The 25,334-nt window shown below is 39.9% G+C and overlaps 1 protein-coding gene across 3 annotated transcripts in view; it reads left to right on the top strand.

The window, feature by feature from the left end:
- The window catches only part of LNPK (lunapark, ER junction formation factor), a 70,922-nt gene that overhangs the window by 27,541 nt on the left and 18,047 nt on the right, over positions 1–25,334 (top strand). For all 3 annotated transcript variants that reach the window (XM_038751051.1, XM_038751052.1, XM_038751053.1), the window contains 3 exons: positions 8,097–8,180; positions 8,264–8,315; positions 18,582–18,812. In XM_038751051.1, the coding sequence (XP_038606979.1) occupies positions 8,097–8,180; positions 8,264–8,315; positions 18,582–18,812 (367 nt within the window). The remainder of the gene's footprint in view (positions 1–8,096; positions 8,181–8,263; positions 8,316–18,581; positions 18,813–25,334) is intronic.

The following is a 25,334-nucleotide window of genomic DNA, read 5'->3' as shown; positions in this document are numbered from 1 at the left end:
ACAGTAAGTAGGTTGGTGTTAGAGGAACAAAGTGAGCGTGCTGGGTTGTAGTAAGAAATCAGCGAGGTAAGATGGGAGGGGACAGGATGATTAAGTGCTTTAAAGCCAGTGGTAGAAATTTCTTTTTGATGTCAGGGTGGATGGGCAACCGTGGGAGATTCTTGAGGAGCAGGTTTGTACAGAATGGGTCTCTAGATTGTAAGCTCATGGAGGAGTGAATGTTTCTGCAAATTCTGTTGTACTCTGCCAAGTGCTTAGAACAGTGCTTTGCACATAGTAAGCACCCAGTAGGTACCATTGATTTGATTAAGCAGGAAAACATGGAAAGAACCTTTTTGGAAAAATGATCCAGGCATCACAGTGAAGTATGAACTGGATTTGGGAGAGAAAGGAGGGAGAGAGGTCAGCTAGGAGGCAAGGCGGGATAAGATAAGTGCTTGGATCAACATGGCAGTGGTTTGGTTGCAAAGGAAAGGGCAGATTTTAGCATTACTATGAAGGTTGAACTGACAGATTGAGTATATGGGTTGATTGGGAGAGATGAGTTGAGGATAATGCTAAGGTTACAGGCTTGTGAGGCAGGATGTGGCCCTGCCTATGGTGATGGGAAAATTGGGGGCCTGGGGGAAACCCAAGGTTTGGGTGTGAAGATGAGGAGTTCAGTTTTGGACATTTAAGTTTGCAGTGTCAGTGGGATATCCAATAACTTGAAATTTGTCATATCTGGGAAACATTTTTCAAACATTTCCAACTCTGAAGAGGAAAACTAGGGTTGTGTGTGGCTGCATTCTGTCTATAAGATATCGTAGGCCCTCTTCCCAGGCTATTTTCCTTTTTCATTGGTAATGGCAGAAACCAAAGAGTGCTGGAGAGAACAACAAATTGAACCCTGTTCCCACAAAAGGAGGATGGAACAAACATATTTAAATAGAGAAGCTACATGGCCTAGTGGATAGAGCATGGGCCTGGGAATCAGAAGGTCGTGGGTTCTAATCCTGCCTCGGCCACTTGTCTGTTGTGTGACTTGCCCAAGGTTATCTCGTCTGTAAAGTGGGGATTGAGACTTTGACTCCCATGTGGGACAAAGACTGTGTCCAACTTGATTTGCTTATATCCACCCCAGCACTTAGTACAGTGCCTGGCACATAGCGCTTAATACATACCATTATTATTATTATTGTTATTATTATTATTTGCTCCTTCTTGCAGTTCTCATACTCCCTTCATAAAGATGCTCACGCCAGCTATCACCAGAGTAGCAGAAGCATTGGAAGTGGTGGGAGAGAACATGCTGCCAGGCAAGATCTTGAGTCTATTCTATCCTCCTGCATTTCCTTCTTCACCAACACAAGCCTGCTGCAAGTACCATATTTGCCATAACCTCTATGCAGCTTTGAAGAAAATTCTTACTTTTATTTTTACCTGCCTTTGCATCCTTTATTTTTTTTAAATTGTATTTGTTAGGCACTTACTATATGCCAGGTACCACACTAAGCGCTGGGGTAAAATCAAGATAATTAGGTTGGTCACAGTCCGTGTTCCCCATGGGGTTCCCAGTGTTAGTCTCCCTTTTACAGATGAGGTAACTGAGGCACAGAGAAGTTAACTAACTTGTCCAAGGTCATAGAGCAGACAAGTGGTGGAGCCAGGATTAGAGCCCAGGTCCCCTGACTCCAAATCAATCAATCAATCAATCAATCATATTTATTGAGCGCTTACTGTGTGCAGAGCACTGTACTAAGCACTTGGGAAGTACAAGTTGGCAACATATAAAGACAGTCCCTACCCAACAGTGGGCTCTCAGGCCATGCTCTTTTCAGTAGACCACAGTGAATTTTAAACCACCATTTAAAATATGATTTTCACCTTCATTTTGTGGTTTCTATTTTAAAGCAACTTTAACTTTAGTGGTTATTTGACTCTTTTGTTAATCCAGTCTATTTCAAACTGGGGCAGGCTGTATGCCAGGCTAGATTGAGATGGTTATGCATTCTTAATAGATTGTTTTGAGATCTCGGCTTTCCCAACTCCTTCATTACTGTTTTATTTATCAATGAAGACAGCTCTCTCCATAGACAAAAATAATAGGGGACTTAGTATCTCTCTGAATGTCAAGAAGGGCAACCATCACATTTTTCCTTCAGGTATCCTGTTATCACTGCCAGAGACAGAATCCTGGATTTATTGGGCCATTTGTCTGATCCAGTCTTGACATTGCTTATATTCACTTGCTTTTATGTTCCCGAGCTGGTTGTGTTAGTGATTCTGTAAAGATACTTACAATGCATATACTTTATCAGCACTTGTGCCTTTTGATTCAGTTTTGAGATTACTGTTGGATTTTAAAAACATTTAATAGAAGTGCACAGAATTTGTTTTGCCAAAAGGGTTATTCTTTTTGCCTGTGGGTGAGAGGGATCTCTTCAGAAAAAGAATGAAGTTGAAGGGAACTATTTGGTTAACCCATACAACCCTGCTCCAGCTTCCAGATAGACTGGATTCCAAATGAGAACAAAACTGAGAAAACAATTACTCTATAATCACTGTGTAGCACTGTAATCAGAAACTAGGAATTTATTTAACAAGATGTCATTTGTTTTGTCTGGCATTTAAGTGCTTACTATGTGCCAGGCACTGTACTAAGTGCTGAGGTAGAGCCAAATAGGTTGGACACAGTCCTTGTGCCACATGAGGTTCACAGTTCTAATCTCCATTTAATAGATGAGGTAACTTGAGGCTTAACTTGAGAAGTTGTGACATCCCCAAAACCACACAGTAGACAAGTGTTGGAGGTGGGATTAGAACCCAGGTCCTCTGACTTCCAGGCCTATTGCTTTAGCCACTAGGCCACATTGCTTGATAATCATTCCCAGGGAATGATTTCAGATTCCCCATGTCATCTCTCAAAGGATTGATGAATTCTCTTTTGCTTTCATGGTCAGTGAATGCTCTGTTATTTTATGTATTTGGTACATGTGGGGTGACAGTTTTTGAAGTATTGGGAAAGAATATTAAATGCCCTGCATATATCTGGTGGATAGTTGTTAAAACTCACACATCAAACTCCAAATTATTCACAGTTCTTTCTTCACCTCACTCTCCTCAATACATTTTTGTTTTCTGGGATTTCTCCACTTAATCGGAAGCTGTCTGTCATTCAGCCCTGCCATAGAGTTAGATGTTCTAAGCAGGTGATCTGAGGACTTTAGTAGTAAAGAGTAAAGACTTTTAAGAAAAATTAATGATATTGAAGTGCTTATTGTGTGCCAGACACTGTACTAAGCGGTGTAGTAGATAAGATCATTAGGTTGGACAGAGTCCCTGTCCCATGTGGGGCTCAAAGTCTTAATCCCCATTTTACAGATGAGGTAACTGAAGATTTAGAGAAGTTGACTTTCCCAAGATCACACAGCAGACAAGTGGCGGAGTCAGGATTAGAACCCAGGTCCTTCTGACTCCCAGGACCAGGCTCTATCCACTAGGCTGTGTTACTGTCTCTTCCTTATCATTTCTCTCTGGGAATTCTAGGCACTTTAGGAACGCACTGAGCAACTGGGAAGTAGTACTTCTGTGATTATTCCATAGGAGCCTTGGGCAAGTTACTGCCTTTGTCCTTCACATTTTATCTCTGACCATATAGGAGCCCAATCACCAAGAGTTTGCAGAGCCTGTAGACACAGGATATTTGGACTATCTTTCACAAGTTACTAAGCAGAAGTAGGGAGCAAACTGAAGTGGGAAGTCAACCTTTAGATTTAATCCAGTGATTCAGACAGATCTGGTAAACCTGTTGGGGTTCTTAATTGTTTCTTTGCCTAAACCCTTTCAGTGATATTTGAAGGGGGTCATTTATTGCACACCACATGTAAGTATTTTTTTTTTATTCTACTTCTCTCCCTTCCTCCCCAGTGAATTTCTTTGAAAACAAAGAAGAGGGTTTAGGAAATTATCCAGGCAATTCAAGCAAAAATGGGTGTTTGATTTTAAGATAATCACTTAGTCTTGCACTTTCTGCTGCCTGTGGAGACTTAGCCACAGAGAGTTAGTTTGATTTAGTGGACTAAGCATACAAACAACAGATCAGGAGTGCAGTATCTCCTGCCATTGATTTTGTGCTGCAGTTAGTCTCTCTCTCTCTCTCTTTTTTTTCCCTCTTCCTGTAATCCTTTGTTCCTCTCAGGGTATCTCTCTTCTGTTCTTTTAATTGCGTTGCAGTCTTTCCTCCTCCATTTCTGTTCCTCCTGTACTCTACTTGTCACTGTATCCTTGTTCCCTTTTTGGCTTTCCCTTTTCTCCCTTCTTTTTTCATCATTTCTTTTCTTTTTCCCAATTACTCATTAGGGCTTTAAACCATAACAAAACTGGCAGTATATTTACCTAACTTTTCTAGTCAAGTGAACCACATCATCTCTGGCTCCATGTCATGTCCTGCATTGGCTGTTCATGCTATTCACTTTGAAATGTCAGCCTTTTTGCTCAAGTCCTCTCTAAATACATTCTCTAATATCCATGATAATTTATAGCCTACAAATCTTTTCCCTGTTCCCCCTAAATGACAGACCTTAATCTTTGTTATTAATGACCAAAGATTGAAATGAGAAAATGTGTATCATGCTTGTTTGCTTTCACCAAACCAATGAAAAGCAATTTCAAAGTATTTATTTTATTCATTCATTCATATTTATTGAGTGCTTACTGTATGCAGAGCACAGTACTAAGCGCTTGGAAAGTACAATTCGACAACAGATAGAGACAATCCCTACCCAACAACGGGCTCACAGTCTAGAAGGGGGAGACAGACATCAAACCAAGTAGACAGGCATCAGTACCATCAAAATAGATAAACAGAATTATAGACATATACACGTCATTAATAAAATAAATAGAATAATAAATATGTACAAATATACGCAAGTGCTGTGGGGTGGGGAAGGAGGTAGAGCAGAGAGAGGGAATCGGCGATGGGGAGAGGAGGAGGACCAGAGGAAAATGGGGGGTTCAGTCTGGGAAGGCCTCCTGGAGGAAGTGAGCTCTCAGTAGGGCTTTGAAGGGGGGAAGAGAGCTACTTTGGCAAATGTGAGGAGGGAGGGCATGCCAAGACAGAGGTAGGATGACGGCGGAACAGGTGAGGACGAGGCACACTGCTTTTCTGAGTTGCCAAACTGGGCCAACCAGTAGTTCTGCCAGTGCAATATACTACCTCCAACAACAGTACCAAAGTACAATTGAAGGAACAAAGTGATGGTTGCCCTTTGACATATCTGTTGTTTTGTATCAAATCATTGTTTCAGACGTAAATCAGAGTATAAGGAGATGACTCGAAAACAAAGGCAACAATACTCTTAGAATATTAGGCACTACAAAGGCTTCTGCCTCTAAAACTTGTTTAAGCAGTCTGCATTATGTTTCCGCATCAGAAATACCATAGCAGTTCATTAGCATTTTACAGGTAATTAATTTGGAATTGCTTAAAGGCCACTATTTCCAAGGGAAATAGAGTATTCATGTACTTTAAATTCTTGCATTTAGTGCTGTCTTCAATTCTATTGAACTCATGGTATTTCTGATGCAGAAAAACAATACAGCCTTGCTTAAAGACATTTCTGTGCAGAGGTGGCTCAAGTTATAGCCAGTTAATGACTGAGTTATTGCATCATGTTCTTGTATTCTGCCATTGGGTTCTGTCCAAGTTGTTCACTGAATGTTGAGTTCTAGCTGGAATGACTGTGCCTTCTAATATCTTAGCTTTTCTTATTAGTAAATGCAGTAGGATCCTGTTCCCCAGGAATTGATCTCTGACTTTCTTTAACCTTCAAATATTCCTTTATCATCCTTAACTTTTACTTTTTAATAGTTACCTATTATAGACCTCTCACCCATGAATTTAGCTAAATCTTCATAAATCCATTTGTATTTGCTGCCTGCATGACTTCCTGTGGTAATGTTTCATATGCATCCAGCTGTAGTGTGAAGAGAGCTTTCCTTTTGGTGCAGAGATCTTGAATCTACTCCCTTCAAACTTCTATGGAGGATAGTAGTCCTTATATTGTAGGATGGAGTGAATGCTCCTTTCATGATGGATTCAAACCGGTCTCTTCTTGCCTTCTCATTTTTCCTCACTGAAAAACCCTAATCTTTTTATTCTGGTCTTTTATGGAAATTGCTCCATCTCTTTAATCATTTTAGATGTCCTTCTCTGTAACGTTTTTCTTCCTCTGTCATGTGCCGTATTCGACTAATCAATAGTATTTATTGAGCTCATACTCAGTAAAGAGCACTGTATTAGGCGCTTAAGAGAGTAAAATAGTTACTACTCACGATCCCTTCCTTCAAGGATCTTAGAACCTAGAGGGACAAGCAGGCACAAAAATAAATTACAGCAGAACAACAACTAGTAGTATTTATTGAGCACCAACTGTGTGCAGAGCACTATACCAAAAGCTTGGGAGAGTGAAAAAAGTTGGGATTCACAGACCTTGCCCCCCTGGATTTTATAACACAATGTGGTAGGCAGGCCCAAATTAATTTACAGGTAGGAGGAAAAAAGATAAATAGGTGGATGACTAAGTGCTTAAATAGTAGAGTACATAAGTCAGTATGTATAGACGCGTCATGAGTGGTTATTAGTGGATAAGTACGGAGGTGACTCAAAAGTACTGAGGTGGTAATTACAAGATATGGTCTGTGTGTGTTCAGTGAGTTTAGGTCTGTGAGTCCTACGTAGGCCTTTCTACCCCCACACACATCAATAGGTGAATTTTAGCATTATTAGTGTTGACTTGGAGTACTCAAGGACAGTACTCAAGAAAATGTACATTTCCAACTTCTTCAAAATGCAACAACTGCAATCACATGCAGTTCGAGCTGCAGTTCCTGGCTCGTCTCTTCATAAGCATGGCCTCACTGGGAAATCTTTCTTAGCTTCGTCCAGATGGTTGAAATCATCTAGGCTGTGGTTGATAGTCCCTTAAAGTGAACTGTTGGGGGCTTGGAGGTGGAGGGAAGGCTCCTGTGTTTTCTGCTGCTGCTCGCTCCGGCATGGTTTCCCTCCCCCAAAAGGGTTAGGCGTGATGTAAAGCCTATTTATTTAGGCTTTTGTTCGAGACACTTGGTCAAGATAGATGCATTCTAAAAATAAGTGACCTTTTGAATAAGTGTGAAATTTAATGAATGCTCATTGGCCAGATGGAAAGTGTCCAGTTAAGAGCCATATATGTTTTGTAAGTGGTGCTTGTTTGCCATTTGTCACCTATGAATATATCTGTACCCTAGACCTTTCTGGATAAAGTTAAAGAACTGCTAAAGTGCTACTTTGAATTAATCCCAGTTATTGTTATAAAATGACTTGGGTTTATTGTAAATAAAATACTGTAATAATTAAGTGCCTTAATTACAATACTTAAAGTATTTATATGATTTAGTTAATTTTGTATTTAAATTTTACTATGCTCATTTTCCCCACTAAAGTTGCTTCATTCTAATGGCAAACATGGAGCTTTAGCCTTTAAAATCATTTGAGCAATTTCCATGGCTGTTCTCCCAGTTAGTGAATTTTCACAGCATTTGCTACAGGCTAATTGCTTCTGCTAATAAATAATCTAAAATCGATGCTGACAGCAGTTAATTGGCACAGAGACTTTATTCTGTAAAGCACTTGGCTAACGACCTTCTTTAAATTAATAGCATTAAGTGCTATGAGGAAATAAATCTGAGGAATTGCCTGTCATTTGCTTGTCATGTCTAATAACTTCCAATAATGATGGCTGATAGATTTTTGCACATTCCATTATTGAAGTTGGTGCATGTAATTATTCTCCTCATTATATGTAAACAATTAGCAATATTTGGTGCTTCCTAGCAATAAAGCTGTTAAATGCAACTAGCACATTAGAGGTTAGAAACAGCTTTTAAAAACTAGATTTCATTTTCTTTGGATGTAGGAAATCTTAATAATGTTTGGATACATTATAGAGTATATCTAATAAGGCTTTTCACTGTCACAAATTTTAAATAAAACTTAAAAATAAGATTTTTTTATGTAATGTGAGTGCTTAAAATTTTTAAATGTGATAACTTTTGGAAATATTTGTTAACAGCTTGAAGAAGTAATGGAAAAGGAGACTTATAAGACCGCTAAGTTAATACTTGAAAGGTTTGATCCAGACTCCAAGAAGGCAAAGGTAGTATTCTGGTATCACTACCAATTTATTATAGAAATGTACCATGTAGCAAAATACTGTTGTAACATTCCTATAATTGACAGGAGCTTGAATTGCCATCTGCTGGAGCAGCTGCAACAACAAGACCTGGACAAGGTAAATAACTTTGTAGAAACTGCTGCTGCTGTTGAGAAGATCAGTATTTATTCAAGTGAGTTCAACAGTGTCTTGGCGATGTGTGTGAAAAATCTTTGTAGAGTGTTTTAAAAGAAAAATTGGACTTTTTTGGTGGAGCTAGAGGTAGCTCAAAATAAATGTGCCTTTGTGCGAACATAGTTCAACACGTGGGGATACTGATATTAAGTTAACTGGGTTGCTTAATGGTTGGGATTGAGATGAAATGTAATGTGAAGTTATCCTCAGCAGTGTTCAAGTTTTGCTCTGTTTAGCAATCTCTTGGAGTGTTTGCTTCTTTTAGAAGTAGTTTGAATAGATTTTTATTGTATTGATTTTACTTTGCTTTACATTTTTTCTTGGGCTAACAAATTGTTCCAAAAATAACTAACTGCTTTGTTGTGTCATGGCTGTAAAAGAAGAGATTACAGTACTTTAAGACATATCCAAATAGTTGATAAAGAAATTAAAAAAAAATCAACTCCTGAACTTAAAAAGAAAATTCAGTTTTAAAGATCATACTGCCATTTCAGCTAATAAAATGAACTTTGTTTCTGTCATATCACAGTACTAAGTAAACTTGAAATATTGCCAATTATAAACATGTGGTGTTCTATTAAATGTACTTAATAGATTGGCATATGAGCCAATGATTTGAGCTTGAAATAGCCCTACTTAAAACTTTCACTTGTGTATTAAAGCATACTGTTAGATAGCATGGGCACTTAAATAAAAACCTTTCATCACCGGGCTGCAATGCAGTCTGTTTTTTTAGAGTCCCTGAAAGTTGCTATCATATTGACTTCTTTGAAAAGTTTGGGGATCTAGATATGGGCTATCTAAGAGCATGACCTTTCACCAGAATATGATTTTGTAAATGGGAATTGCTGTCAGGGAGACTTGAGGATTGAACCACAGTAGTCAGTTTCTTTGTATCGCCATGGCTAGGTGGGATCCTAGTAAATAAATGGAAGCAGTCTGGAGGACTGATGTCTGATAATTTCATAAAATTAAAGAATCATACTTGTTGAAAAACCAAGTTCAACGCACACAAAAAATAATTTACCTATTTGCATACAATGCACAAATACATTGCTGCAGTGAGGAGGCTTGGTTTGTTACATCCCATTTTAATTTGTTTGACACGTAGCTTGATGCTATAAATCGAAGGTTGCCTACTATAAATATATCAGGGGACCATTTGCCCAGAAATGTGTGTTTAAAATACATGTAGAGACTCGCTTCCAGGACAAACACCAGATGAGTCACATGACTTAAGGTGTTGGCTCTAATGTGGTTTCCTTTGCCCATAGCATAGCACTGTGGTAGGACAGTTTTTCCTAAACCACCTGTGTCCTCATTGCCTTTAATTAGTTCCCTTTATGGGTTTTTAGCTACAAGTGACTGACAGACCTTAAATGAAATATGTCACATTTCTTAGAGATAAATGCTTATTAACGGGAAGATGGATAAATAGGGAGGATGGATAAATGCCATAAAATGCCAGTTGTAAGACATTGAAGAGATCATGACTTGATTTCTGAAATATTTGTGATGGTATGAAATGCATGTAATTTACACAATCAGCTGTTCCTTATAGACTTATCTCCCTTTCCTTCCTGTTTAGCAAAAAACCCAAATCCATCAGACTTTTTGTTTTCCTTTTACTGACATGGCTTTTTCTAAGATATGATAAGTGCTGTAAGTCCAAATTATTTTCTGGGGCCAAAATGATAGTCTCCTAAAATCTTTTTTTAAAAAAACTAAAGTGTTTCATTTAGAATGTTCTGTGTCAAGGTTAATATAAGCAGTGCTGATCCCTGTTTCTGGTTTGCTTAATTCTTAGTTATTTTTGCTTGTTCCTCACTTATATTTATTCTAGATAGGCATGCTCATAGGAACTCAGGAAAAGTTGTAATTTAATTCTGGTTAGGTGGGATGTAACTGAATCCCTTCTTTTGGTACTGTCTTTAGACTCTTATTTGCTCTGCTTGCTTCTCTGTTCACTCTGATCAGTAATAATAGCTGTTTGAATTTTTCTCCCTGTTTTCTTGATATCAAAAATTTTGTATTCTTCTGATGGTGCGTGATCTTCATTCTGTATTTATTGAATGTCACAAGGTGCATCCACTGTCATAAGTATCAGCTCTCCTGTATTCAAAATTCTTAGTTGGATTTATGCTTGTCTGTGATTTTTCAAAATTATGTACTTCTAAAGAGCTCTTATTAAATTCAGCTTGCTTTCAGAATTTCTAAAAATACCAAAAAAGGCACAGGATGAACATTTCTGTGTGTGCATGATTGCATTACATTTGGTCCTTACATAAATCTGTTAACATTTACAGCATACTGAATTATTTGCATGACTGATGAAGTTTTTTGTTCTGCAAGGGTGTGTGTGTGTGTGTGTGTGTGTGTGTGTGTGGCAGGAGCATCAGGTAACAAACTGTTGTCTTATACTTTATGCATTCTTTTATAGTTAACTACAATATCTAATACAGCTGGGATTGTTAATAAATGTTGATAATTATTATAACTGTTGGATCTTGGATCTTATGATTTAATGAAAGACCAATTATCAGTGGGTCTTCCATTTCCTGATTGCCTAACTCAATTTAAATGATTTTTCCTTAGCTAAGGATTAAACTTGGACAATTTTAATGTATAGCCATATCTCCATGTTTTGTCATATCTATTTTGATATTTTTTTCTTGGCATCGGAACTGTTATATGAATCAGTTGAATCAGTTATAATGACTGTCATTGGAAAGAATAAAGTGGGATCAACTTTTCTAACTCGTTTTTCTTTTAAGGAAGTGTCTTAATCCTTCCTGTTTAGAAGAGCAGTATATTTTCTCATTTTAGCTAGTGGTTTTGACAGTATTACCCAGTGGGCACTTAATAAATTGTAATTGTTTTTCATTGTTATTCCCATTAGCACTTTGTCTGAGAGATACCCTTCAGGATGCGGTCTGATTTGGAATACCTAATAATATAAAAAATCCATACAGGATTATATAATAATAATAATAATAATAATAATGACATTTATTAAGCGCTTACCATAGTAAGCAAAGCACTGCAGTACTTGATCTCCTACCATGGTACTGAGGATCAGTATCATGTACCTATCTGTAATTTTATTTATTTGTATTGATGTCCGTCTCCCTCCCCGGTCACCCCAAGACTCTAAGCTTGTTGTGGGTAGGGAATGTGATCATACTCTCCCAAGCAGTTAGTATAGTGCTGTGCACACAGTAAGCGCTCAATAAATACAACTGAATGAATGAATGAACAAACTAAATTCATCTTACCTACAGAATCCTCTCTCCCACTAACTTCCCCATTGCAGTTGTCAGTTCCTCCTACCATATCCAGTCTATCATCTAATCCTGTTGGTTTTTTCCTCCATAACCATTCCTGGATCTGCTCTTTCTTCTCTATCCAAATGGTTACCACACTGTTTCAGGTATTTGTCATATGTCAGCTTGACCAGAGAATCAGCTTCCTGTTGGATCTCCTTGCCCCCACCCTTGCCTCTCTCCAGCCCTTAGAACAGAACTTGGCATATATATAGTAAGCGCTTAACAAATACCATCATTATAATTATCATTATTCTTGTGCTGCCCAGGTCATTTTTCTAAAACTTGCTTGCTTACATTTCTCCACAGTCAAACACCTCCAGTGACTTCCTGTCTGCATCAAGGATGCACTCCTTGGCTTTAAGGCATTCAGTCAACTCTCTCCTTCCTACTTATCTACTTTCTTCTCCCACTATGCCCCAGCTCATACTCTTCATTTGTCTCAAACTAACTTATTCACTGTGCCTCATTCACTCTTCTGCCACCGACCCCTTGCCCACTCCCTTCTCACTGCCTGGGATTTTTTGATTGATTGAAATCTGACAAACCACTATCATCTTCAAAGCCCATCTGAAATTTTACTCTCTCCAGGTTATAGTCTCCAAATGTCACCTCAGCATTTCTATACCACATGAGCATTTGCAAACTCAGAGCCTATTGTATATTGCATACCCTATTACTTCGTCAAAAACTTGTGTACGTATTCCTTTTTTCTTCATCCTCCTCTTTTTATGTTATTTTTGTGTCTGTCTCCCACTCTAGGTTGTAGCCTCCTTAGTGGCAGGGACCATGTCCACTATGTATTGTATTCTTTCAACTGATTAATGCAGTGAATGCTTTCACAAAGGAGCCACCCCATAAATATTTACCCTCTTTTCCTTGTTAGGATGTTCCTTCTAATATTTTTAACTTTTCTCCTTTAATGACAATTAGGGAACTTTCACCTAGGAATTTTTAAAACTCTTCTTAAGCTATTCAAGTCTCCTTTTCCATTTAATAACTGTAATCTTTCCCTGTAACTTTCGCTTCTTCTTCCTCTAGTAACCCTTGAACTATTGATGTTTTGTGTCTGAACTGTTTATTGGGGTAATAGATTCTGTACATTTACTACCTGCTGGGTGAACAAGTCTCTATTGGTTTTGAATCTACCATTTTCAAGCTTCCAAGGGAGCCCCATAATCATGTGTTTGGTGAATAACAGTTCAATATTTGGTCTGCTCACTCCTATGGTTTTGTAGACTTCTTGGGCAAGTGTCCTCTAAAATCATCCAATTCAGAAAGATAAAGGCTTACTTTTTCAGTCTGTCCTTATACAGACTCTGATCATTTTAGGTGTCCATATTTTGCATCATCAGTTTTGTGTGTGTGTGTGTGTGTGTGTGTGTGTGTGTGTGTGTGTGTGTACGTGTGTACATAGTATGAAAAAGATGACGTCATTTTATTGAGTACTTTTGCACCCCTCTCAATACTTAACCCCTCACAGCCCCATGCATATTGTTTATGTACTCTCCTACTTAAGGATGATCGATTCACCTGTCCATCTTTTTTCTCTTTCCTCCTACTAGTCATTTATTCACTGTCTTGTTTTCTACAATGGAGTGTAAGCAATTTGAAGGCAGGAATTAGGTCTTTTTTCATTATTATGCTCTTTCAAACAGTATCGTGCTCTGCACACACTATTGATAGACTATGTAATCGCAGCCATACTCATAAATAGCACTCTTGCCAGTGCTACAACTTTGAATATGAAAGATGAAGGTATATATATATATTCATTCATTTATTCAATCGTATTTATTGAGCGCTTGTGTGCAGAGCATTGTACTAAGCGCTTGGAAAGTATAATTCAGCAATAGAGACAGTCTCTGCCCACATAGGGCTTACAGTCTAGAAGAAAATAAAATAATAATACCTGTGTTTCTAGGTGGTGCTTTTATTACCAAAGCGTTTAGAAAGTACAATTCAGCAATAAAGAGAGACCATCCCTGCCCACATAGGGTTTACAGTCTAGAAGAAAATAAAATAAAATACCAGTGTTTCTAGGTGGTGCTTCTATTACCAAAGCGCTTACATTACTTATTTATTCCTCACAACCCCCCTGTGAGGTAGGGTTCAGGCATTATTACCTCCAATTTGCAGCTGAGAAAATTGAGGCATGGGGAGGTTAAGTGACTTGCGCAAGGCCACACAGGGAGCGGGTGTCAGAGCTGGGACTCGAACCTGGGACCTTCGGCTTTCTGGCCCGCGGCTCTTTCCATCGCACCATGCTGCCTCCCCTGTATAAAACTCCACTTGGCTCTCCAGAATGCTTGTGGCTGCTGCAGTGGCCTGTATTATACCACAGACCCATGGAACTTCCACCAGTTGCCTTATGATCCCTGAGGATGGGCCTTGAATTTAGAGGCTACAGCCTCTCTTCTTGCCTTTTATAGTAGTGCTGGAAGATGGAAGTGGACCAGAATGAAAGGTAGAGTGGGGGACTACACTGGGTTGGGATCCCAACTTTCATTTCTGCACCCCTCCTTCCATTGTTTCTCTCTGCCACTGGAGAGGCCAGATGTGGTTGAAGAGGGGAGATGAAGAAATGGGATACATTCATGGGAATGGTTTCAAAAATTGCCACTTGTTAACCTAATCCTAATAAATCATAGCAGAAAACAACCCCAACCTTTCACCTCATTTTCATTATCACATTTCCTATTGCCTCCAAGATAGCTCTTCTTGGATGTTTCACTGACACCTCAAACTCAACATGCCTGAAACTGAACTTCTCATCTTTCCCTCTAATTCCACGACTCCTCGTAATTTTCCAGTCTCTGCAGATGAGCACCACTGCCATCCGGCTTTTGGAATGCTCTCCTAGGTCTCGTAGTCTTCTAAAGTGCTCTTGCTACTAGATCAGCCTGTCCAATGCTATAAGGAACATCCATGCTGAGTAAAATGGGGAGATTACTTAGTGCTGTTCTAGTATAAGCGGTCTTTTAAAAATTAGCACTAGATTGCAAATCATCTTAAATTTTGTCCAGTTTGTTTTCCTTCCTTTAGTGTTGTATTCCTATCAAACTTTCTAATTGTTTCTGACCACTTAATCAGTGGATCAAGGTCATTTTAAATTCTAATCCTATTTTTAGGTGTCATCCTGAAATCTGAGAAGGCTTTATATTCCATTACCCAGGTCATTGATGAGAATGTTAAAATAGCTAGAAGCTCAGAACTGACCCTGAAGAACACTACTTATATTTCCACATGTTGACATTTAATCATTGAAAACAACTCTTTATCTAGTAAAATACTTCACAGTAGTTGTCTAATACATAAAATGTTGAGTGTTGCCAAGATGGCCATTTTGATGATCACTTGATACTGTTTGGGATAGCCAGTGGAAGCTAACCACAGGGCTGAGGAGAATGGGCTTGGAGAGGACCTGTAATAAAAATATTTGTCCATATTGAACATAGACTTTAGTATTACAGTACGACCTGTCTTGTCTCTGATATTATTGAAACTGTGTTCTCTTCCTTGATTTCTCATGTCATAGCTGGCTCCAGTATAGATATTTTTGTTGCTTAGAATCACAGAGTTTGGTCTCTTTCTAATGGTGGTTTTAGAATATCAGGCACGTTGTTGTTGCTTGGTAAAGGTTAAGTAGCAGTAATATCCCTCACCTTTCAGTGGAAGTGAGTGATGATTAACTTTAGACTCTATATTTTTAAAGAGGCCTGAATAATCCTTGAAGAAACAGAAAATATATTAATCTGTTTATTGGTGCCTTATTACAGTTTACGAAATGCCTTTTAAATATCTGGGAGAGAAAATTAAATCTGTGAACTGTATTTTTGACTACCAGAAAATTGTGTAGAAAAGGAGGAGGCAGTTTGTGAAGTGTCCTTTTAGCTATAATTTAAATGATCAAATCATCGTACCCCAAGTGGGTCTCAAATTCTCTATGTGGGTTGGCTGAAAAGTTTCAGGGCATAAAATTGGTTCATTTTCTTTGCTCACAAATGGTCTGTTTTTTTTCCCCCCCTCTGATTTTCCCCTCTTCCATTTAGTTAAACCCAGAAACTTGAATATCCCATAAACTTTTAGCCCACATGAAAATTCAGAATATTAAATATAAATTGCTATATTTTTTGTAAGTAGAAATTTGAAAGAAGAATTTCTTGTCTTTCACACCGATCCCTGACAAAATGTCATTCATTAATGGCAAGTTGTATGTCTTTCTGTCCCTAAGGGGAAACAGACTTAAATAGGTGGGGAGAGGTAGAAACAGCTGTGATCTCTCATAGCCTGTTTTAAAACGTAGTTAATTTTCTGGAAAGTGCACTCTCCCAAGCATTTGGTACAGTGCTCTGCACACAATAAGCCCACAAAAAATACCAGTAATGAGGATGATGATGATGGTAACCAAATGAAGGAAAAATCCCAGTGAAGCAACTCAGTATAGGGGAAAGTTCCCAAGAATTAACTTAATGTATAGGCTACTGTAGGTGCTCATCCTTACCCCTCAAAGTTTGGTGCCACTTAAAGACTCTAAAGAGTAGTCGCTCCTCCAGGTGGTAGTTTGTCATGGTCCACTTTCAGAAGTTAACTTTTCTATTTGAAATAATAAACAAAGGATTAATTGATCAACCAAGTGCTCTAATTTGGAGAAGTGAGATTGGTCAAATAGGCAATTAAGTTTTGCTTTGTAATTTCTGGTTTTTAATGTAATTCCAGTTTGACCCCCCCAAAAAAAACTTAGGTTATAAAGATTCCTGGGTCATCTGAAAAATAGCTACATAGTAGATGTTAAATAATGGCCAGACTCTCAAAATACAGTATTTCTATTTAAGGGTGGTCCATAATGGGCTATTAGGGGAACATGTTATTATTTGGTGCATCCCTCTAAAGAGTCCTGTTTTCATTGCTGAAGATAGAATCCTGGGCTGAAAAAACCATTAATCTGACCCAGGAATGGCATGTTATGTTCTGATTATGAGTATCATAATCCTCCCCCTCCCCCTCCCATCCTCTTACTGTGGGGGTTCCCCAAGGTTCAGTGCTTGGTCCCCTTCTGTTCTCAATATACACTCACTCCCTTGGTGACCTCATTCGCTCCCACGGCTTCAACTATCATCTCTACGCTGATGACACCCAGATCTACATCTCTGCCCCTGCTCTCTCCCCCTCCCTCCAGGCTCGCATCTCCTCCTGCCTTCAGGACATCTCCATCTGGATGTCCGCCCGCCACCTAAAGCTCAACATGTCGAAGACTGAGCTCCTTGTCTTCCCTCCCAAACCTTGTCCTCTCCCTGACTTTCCCATCTCTGTTGACGGCACTACCATCCTTCCCGTCTCACAAGCCCGCAACCTTGGTGTCATCCTCGACTCCGCTCTCTCGTTCACCCCTCACATCCAAGCCGTCACCAAAACCTGCCGGTCTCAGCTCCGCAACATTGCCAAGATCCGCCCTTTCCTCTCCATCCAAACCGCTACCCTGCTAATTCAAGCTCTCATCCTATCCCGTCTGGACTACTGCACTAGCCTTCTCTCTGATCTCCCATCCTCGTGTCTCTCTCCACTTCAATCCATACTTCATGCTGCTGCCCGGATTATCTTTGTCCAGAAACGCTCTGGACATATTACTCCCCTCCTCAAAAACCTCCAATGGCTACCGATCAATCTGCGCATCAAGCAGAAACTCCTCACCCTGGGCTTCAAGGCTGTCCATCACCTCGCCCCCTCCTACCTCACCTCCCTTCTCTCCTTCTACTGCCCAGCCCGCACCCTCCGCTCCTCCACCACTAATCTCCTCACTGTACCTCGCTCTCGCCTGTCCCGCCATCGACCCCCGGCCCACGTCATCCCCCGGGCCTGGAATGCCCTCCCTCTGCCCATCCGCCAAGCTAGCTCTCTTCCTCCCTTCAAGGCTCTGCTGAGAGCTCACCTCCTCCAGGAGGCCTTCCCAGACTGAGCCCCTTCTTTCCTCTCCCCCTCGTCCCCCTCTCCATCCTCCCGTCTTACCTCCTTCCCTTCCCCACAGCACCTGTATATATGTATATATGGTTGTACATATTTATTACTCTATTTATCTATTTATTTATTTATTTTACTTGTACATTTCTATCCTACTTATTTTATTTTGTTGGTATGTTTGGTTCTGTTCTCTGTCTCCCCCTTTTAGACTGTGAGCCCACTGTTGGGTAGGGACTGTCTCTATGTGATGCCAATTTGTACTTCCCAAGCGCTTAGTACAGTGCTCTGCACATAGTAAGCGCTCAATAAATACGATTGATTGATTGATTGATTGATTGATCAGGTATTTCATTCAGGGAGTATGTAGCGAATCAGAATATGTAATTGGGAAATTGTTTTAGGTTATAAGAAAGGCTGTTTTTTTCTACTCACAGGACTTAAGTTCAGTACATCTGGCAAGAGGATTAAAATAAACCAGTAGGTGTTGAGAAAATCTCAACAGTCAATAGCAGAAGAGAAAACACCTTAACTGCAGAAACATAAGTTGAAAAAGGAGGTTTTAAGAGTGCTGTCCTATAATAGCTAGAGCTATTGTGCCTGCCAGGATCATAGTTAACGCAGTCCACATCCAGGTTCAAACCTGTGGCCAGCAGTTCTGGAACTTTCTATTGTTGGGGAAATTTAAAAAACCTTGGAAGAGGTTTGCTTAATTTGTGGTGTATGCCTGATGTGCAAATGTTAGACCAGTTTTAATTGTATGATCCAAGTCAACATTTCACAGAAGAATTTTTATCAAGATTTCTTATTGTGTTTAGTTAATCCATGAGATATTGCATAACTTTAACAACATTAGTTATCAGGTTGTGGTGATGGTCAATATCTTGCGATACTGAGCATTAAATGCGTTATATATACGTGTTCCTGTTAGAAATCCGTCAACGGACTACGGCTCAAAGAAACCTCCCTCCGTCATCACCGGCAAGCCCTAACCAGGGACCACCTCCTCCTGCTCCTCCTCCTCCAGTTCCAGGATCTCCTGCTCCACAAAGGGACACATCAGCCCCCGGTGGACCTCCAGACAGAGCTATTGCCACGGCATTACAGTCAAATGTGTTCCCGAGGCGTCCTGGATCCTCTGCTACTTCAATGTCTGGAATGGGTAAACAGTGCACTTAATGTTATTTACAGTTTATATTGTTTTCTCTGGTTACCAATAAAACAGGCCATTTTCAGACAGTATGGAAATGGCATTTCAGTTGGAAATAGAGCAGTTATCTGATTAAGCAGGAGTTCCATATTCAATTAGCCATAACTCTTTACAGCTGGCACCTTGTGATACTGAAACCTATTGCCTGAGCTCATTTAACAGTTATGGCTTCTTTGTTTAAATGGCAATAAAACTTTGGAGTATTCTGTAGTCAACAGTATAGCATACCTTTTTATGTGCTGGGTTTAGGAAAGCTCCAGATTTCTATAAATCAGGTATAAAAGAAAACACTTTCAGAATACATACATGCCTTTTTACTAAACTCTGCACATATTTTTAAACATGCATCTTGACACTTATTTAAAATCCTATTCCAGCTGGGAAATTCATAGTGTATATACTCCTGTGTACCCATCCACTGGATATTTTTCTTTTGCCATTGGTAGTGCTGATTTTATAAGATAGTGGAATTTTAAGACACTTTCAGTAAAGCAGCCCTCTCATTACAGGAGAGTTATGCAACTCTCATTACAGTATTTAAACAATTACTTTATCCATTTGCAGGAGAGATGGTTATCTCTGAGATGGGAGCTCCTTGGGAGGCTCCTCTTGTAGAGGTTCTTTTGCCAGGCTTCACCATCCTATAATTGCTTTTGGATAGGATGTAGCTATGGAACTCTCTTCTTCGCACTTGTTATTGAATTATTGAATTTAGAATGGTGCTTCATTCTGTTTTTAGAATGCTTGTGCTATGATGCCGACTACTTTGGTTAATGGCTATGGATTCAAGGTGTAAGTAAATGACCAAAGTTCTAGGTAATGCCTCTAGAAATCCTGAAGCCCTGTAGTCATTTGGTGAGGATAGCACCTGAGGGCATTTATATCCTAACCGCATGGACATCTTTATTACCAGCATTCTTTTTATTTCCTTCATTCCCAATGGTCAGTCTCTTGGACATTTGGAAAAAAACAGTGAAGAAGGAAAAGGTTCAGGATAGAATTGTTGAACAGTTGCTTAAGTACCCCTTTCCCCATCTCTCTGTTTTGTGTCATCGGTCATACTGTTTTCCTCCTCTTCTTCCTGATTTCTTTTTTCTCTGTTCCTTTTGCCCTCTTCCTCCTGGTTCCTTGGAGGCTATTTTTTTACCTCTTGCGCCACAGGGCACTTAATAATCCTGGGCCCCCCTACTTCTGGACTGCCTTAGCTCCTCGTGCTGGACCACAGTTCTGACAGCAGCTGTTTCTCTTCTCACTCTTCTAGGATGTCTCTATGGGCAAGTGTGGCTCAACAGTCTTAAGGGCATTTTGTTCACAGATACCTTGAGGGTATTTATATGTAATAAAAATTTGTGTGGCATGTAAAAATCTTACTCTCAAGGATGTATTTTGCAAATTATAAGATATATTATCTTGAGAAACAGATTTTAAATAGCAGTGTCTTGATCACAAGAGTGCCAACTTGCTAACTGTCTTTGAGTGAGATGAAAGCTAAACTTGAGGGATTTACTGCTTTTGAGGAAGAGCGCTTGATGTTTCTCTAACATTCTGGCACCCTTAAGGGACACAGGATCCCCACGTATCCTGCCTGGTCAGGGAGGGGTGCACTTATTAGCCTTAGCACATGCCTCTCAGAACTCCCAGATTTCAGAGTGCCCATTCCATAGGTAGACTCTGGCACCCCCTGGGTGAGTGTTTTGTGTGGTGTTTTCCCTGGGATCAGCAGGTCATTTTGGAGAATCCAGCTCACTTAGAGAGTCTTGGATAGTTTCAGACAACCAATTCTCCTACACAGAAGAGATATAGACATATGTAGAATGTGCACATGTTATATGGAGAAAGAGAGAGTGACTCCCTATTCAGGACACAGAGAGATTCAGGGCCTTTATGCAGTGACCTCATTCTTCAGTGAGAGAAAAATAAAGCCCTGGCTTATGCCACTGACAGTATGACAGGAAGCGAGCCCTGTGGGCTTGCATTCCCAGTAATTTTGTGGCGTTACAGAGGCAGCTGCTGCTCTAATGATGGAACTTCCCCACGTGTTTGCTAGAAACAGCTAGAGAAGCTGTTGCTAAAGGCTGCAAAGTGGATTGAGGTCTCCTTAGTCCTTTTGTCAGCTGAAATATTCCCCATCCTCCTTGGGTTGGGTAGTATGGATGGCCTGTTTGTGGAGGCACAATGTTCTCCACACGAAAAAAAATGAGGGTGAAGTGTAATGGTTATTAAGCTAGTTATTTAACTAGAGGTAGGAGGCTGACCTACTTGTGAGGTTGATAGCACAGGTAGAAACTCAGTCCTGGGGACCCCCTCCTTGAGAAAAATCTAATCTACCTTAGCACCAAGTACCATAGTACTTAGCTACTAGCTTCACCTTCGCCTGGAACATGGCCAATTAAAAGGGAGGCCTGGGGAAAGAAGAGGGAGCTAATGGGGGAGAAACCCCCTGCACATTTTAAAGGAGTTGGAATTGAGCGATCCTTGGAACAGGACCTGGGAGGAAAGGGTCTCCAGGTTAAGGTCCAGAGAGGTGAGGTACCTATTTAAGAATTGGAGAAAGCGATTGGGTGGGTCAGAGTTGGGGAAAGCGATTAGTGGATCAGTAGCAGTTGACCCTGGCATCCAAAAACCCCAAGGGAAGGAGCCAAAAGAGGTGAACCTGAAACCTCTGAGGTTCTCCAAGAGAGGCTGAGGGTAATAGACCGGAGGAGTGTGTGCCCCAGGATGCTTGCAGGACGTTAAAAAGGGTCCTGGAGAGGGGAATGTATTAGAGGGAAAGGAAAAGGTGGTGGTGTTTTTTTTGTGGGGGGGAGAATCGGAGTTCTTTTATCTTTGTTGCCTAATTGGCTTATTAAAAAAAGTCTCTGTTTTTCTATTAAAAATCCAGTTAAAGCTGCAATCTCCATTTGCTTTCCAAAGCTGCATTTGGAAAGGGGTCTTGAGTGCCTCCAGGATGCTAGAGAGATAGGCTTGCCTGGGAATCCGAAGGAGACGATTCATTCATTCATTCAATTGTATTTATTGAGTGCTTACTGTGTGCAGAGCACTGTACTAAGTGCTTGGGAAGTACAAGTTGGCAACATATAGAGATGGTCCCTACCCAGCAACGGGCTCACAGTCTAGAAGGAGGAGACAGACAACAAAACAAAACATGTGGACAGGTGTCAAGTCATCAGAACAAATAGAAATAAATAGATTCCTCCAAGCTTTCTGCTGCCAGCCTTTAGCGGGAGTCCATGAATGAATCAGTGATATTTGAGGACTTAGTGTGGGCTGTATGCTGTCCTAGGCACTTGGGAAAGTACAGTAGACCTGGTAGACCTGGTCCCTGGCCACAAGGAGTTTAAAGTTTATTCAGGGTGCTTATCTGAGAGTCAAGGCATGGTAACTATGGCCTAAGGGATAGAGGATAGGACTTTGTATGGCAGAAGTCTCCAATTCTTGCCCATTCATGGCAGGGAAATAAAGGAGAATTTTAGGATCATTTTGACACTGTTGAGCAGCTGAGTCTTAAATTGTCAGCTCTAAGGCATTCAAATTTGCTCTTTCTCTTCTACCTTGCCTTGCTTGTCCCCTATTGCAACCCAGACTACACACTTTGTTCCTCTAACCCCAACCTAATCCCTGGGCATTGATCTCATCTGTCCCACCACCGACCTCTTGCCCAAAATTCTCCCTCTGGCCTGGAGCTCCCTCCCTCTTCATATTTAGCAGTCTACTGCTTTTCCCACCTTCAAAACACTCTTGTGGTCTCATTTCTTCTAGGAGGCCTTCCCCAGTTGGGGCCTCATTTCCCCTTCCTGCCCTCTCCTGTACATCAACTGTTCTCTTGGAATTGTAACCTTAAGCACTTGGATACTCACCCCAGCCCCACAGCATTTATGTACATATCCTTTTACTCTACTATTTTTCCCTTTCTGTAATTTGTTTTAATGTCTATCTCCCCTTGTAGATGGTAAGCTCCTTCTGGGCAGAGATGGTGTCTATCAATTCTATTTTATTGCACTTCTCCAAGTACTTAGTACAGTGCTTGGACACAGTAAGTGTTCTGGAAATATAATTGATTGATTGACTGACTGAGGAACCCTCCTGCAGTGACCTCTGATGATATTTCAGCTGCGAGAAGGGCTGAGGAGACCCTAGTCCCCTGTAAGCTGTTGCCAATTTCCCTTTGAATCAATCATAAGCCATATCATATTTTCAGGGGAAACTATAGAGGGGAGTAGAGAAAATGTTTTCTCATTTCAGCTTCCTAAATGCCTCAAGTTGCATGCAGTTCTGCAAATGAAAGGGAGAATTGCATGCATATGACTTTTGGGTTGAATTCCATCTATGTAGGGAAGACGTAATTGTAAAGGAAGAAAAGTTATATAAATATATTCAGTGTTGTACACTATAAGAGCAGAGCTACAGTAGGAATATCGATTGGATTTCAGGGTTATGGAAAATTTTAACCACAACATTGTATTTAAAGTACTTAAAAGTTTCCATAAGAAAGGTTACAGCAAGTTTATGCATTGCCGGCTGCAGTTACGAATGGGCTTAATGATCTCTAATAAAGTAAAGAAGATTAATAATTCATTTTTTTTCATTATACTAAATTTGGTGGAGAAAAATCAATTTAACATGTATTACCACAGAGCTCCCATATGTTTGAAAATTAATAACCAGCAGGTAGTTGAGAGTTTGCCAAGCTTTGCAAAGATGACCAGTCTTCGTACAATGATTGCTTTTGATGTTTATATTAATTACTGTTGTCTGTAACAGCATGAATCCTAAGATAAATGGTTTGAGAGTTTAGTGGGCAAAATAATTAGAGATATTCTTGTGAAGTATGTCTATATGTTTCATTTGTTAAAGTTTTTTTTAACTTGAAGCATGTTGGAGCAACATGCAGCAAAACTTAAGTTGCCTTAAATGCTTTGAATGTTAACTCTTGAGTTTTGTGCAAGTTGGAAATCCCCTGCGTCATCGGTATCCTCTTCGGTAATGAATGAGGACATGTAATAGTTTCACTTAATTCTAAGTCACCAAGGGTATTACCCAATAATAATGATCGAAGGAATTTATAAGACTTTGCATAAGTAATAAGGTTATCCATTGAAGACTCAAAGCACAGTTCACTTTGTGTAGGGGCTGTTCCAGAATGTAAATTTCACTCATTGTTGTCTGGTGAAATAACAAGATTGTTTTCCTCCCTAGCTCATAGTGTCTCCTATATTTTCCCTTATAACAAAATTTTGACACTCTTCTTTTCTCTTTCATTTTCCCTCAAACAAAAAAGTGGAAGGGAGGAGGAAGGATGGGAAAAGGAAAGCTGTATGTGAAGAGTTGAACTTTCATAATGTGTTGAAAATATCTAAATTACTTCTCATCACTTTAAATTGCATTCCTACTGAAATTTAAATGATTCAAAATAGGCCTTATTCTGGTAATATTTGAGTGCAAAGTCCCAGACTGTTTATTTTTAAAATGTTATTTTTATCCTGCAGCAACATACAGTGGAGTAGAATGTGCATAGGCCCATTGATAGTTACAGGTACTCCATACCCTGGTGCTCAGAATGAAATTCACTGCTTTTCTTTTGCTCAAGGCACTAAGTGGTTGTTGGACCATGTTTTTGTCAGAGCAGAATCACACACTTGCTCATATATGTATCATTGAATGCTATTGTTATGAAGGTGGCACCTTTGTTTAAAAATTATTTGATATTGGAGTGTGGCAAGAGGGATCAATCTAACAAAGTTGGATGATATTCATTGAAAGTGATAAAATATTAAGGGAGCCTGTTTTTCAAATCAGTTCCTAAACTTCTTTTGAATAGTAGCCTGCCTCAGAATTCTCATATCTCAAAGTTAGGTGTTTTAGCAGGGACTGAGAGGCCTCTCCAGCTGGCAGTAGTTGGGGCACGCAGAAAGATAGGACTACTGCAGGAAGCCCGCAGGGCAAAACATGTACCGTGTCCTGGGATTTTTGTCCAGCTACTTAGGGATTCAGACTCTTGAATATGATTTGATTTGGCCCGTCAACTGATTCAGAAATGCACATTTCCACCATGGCAGTCTCTATATGGTTCATAGCCAGTTGCAAGCACAGTCAGGCACCCCTGCAATTTCCTGCCCTCAGAATCAGCATTCTTGGGGTTGCAGGGTATGGGAGTTGCGGCCTCAGTCTGTGGGTCATTAGATAACAATTATGTCCATCTCCCCCTCTAGACTGTAAATTCGTGGTGGGCAGGGGATATGTCTACCCACTGTGTTTTATTGTGTACTGTCAAGTGCTTAGTACAATGCTCTGCATACAGTAAGCACTCAAATACCATTAAACACTATGTTAAGTGCTGGGTAGATACAAGAAAATTGATTAAAACACCACATGAGACTCACAGTCTAAGTAGGAAGGAGAACAAATATTTAGTTCCAATTTTACAGATGGCGAAGCTCAGCCATCGAAAAGTTAAATGACTTGCTCAAGGTCACA

This window comes from Tachyglossus aculeatus, chromosome 9 (assembly GCF_015852505.1).
Source record: "Tachyglossus aculeatus isolate mTacAcu1 chromosome 9, mTacAcu1.pri, whole genome shotgun sequence".
In the NCBI taxonomy this organism is placed as follows: Eukaryota; Metazoa; Chordata; class Mammalia; order Monotremata; family Tachyglossidae; genus Tachyglossus; species Tachyglossus aculeatus.
Note: the sequence above shows the minus strand (reverse complement) of the source record. Positions and strands in the feature narration are given on the sequence as shown.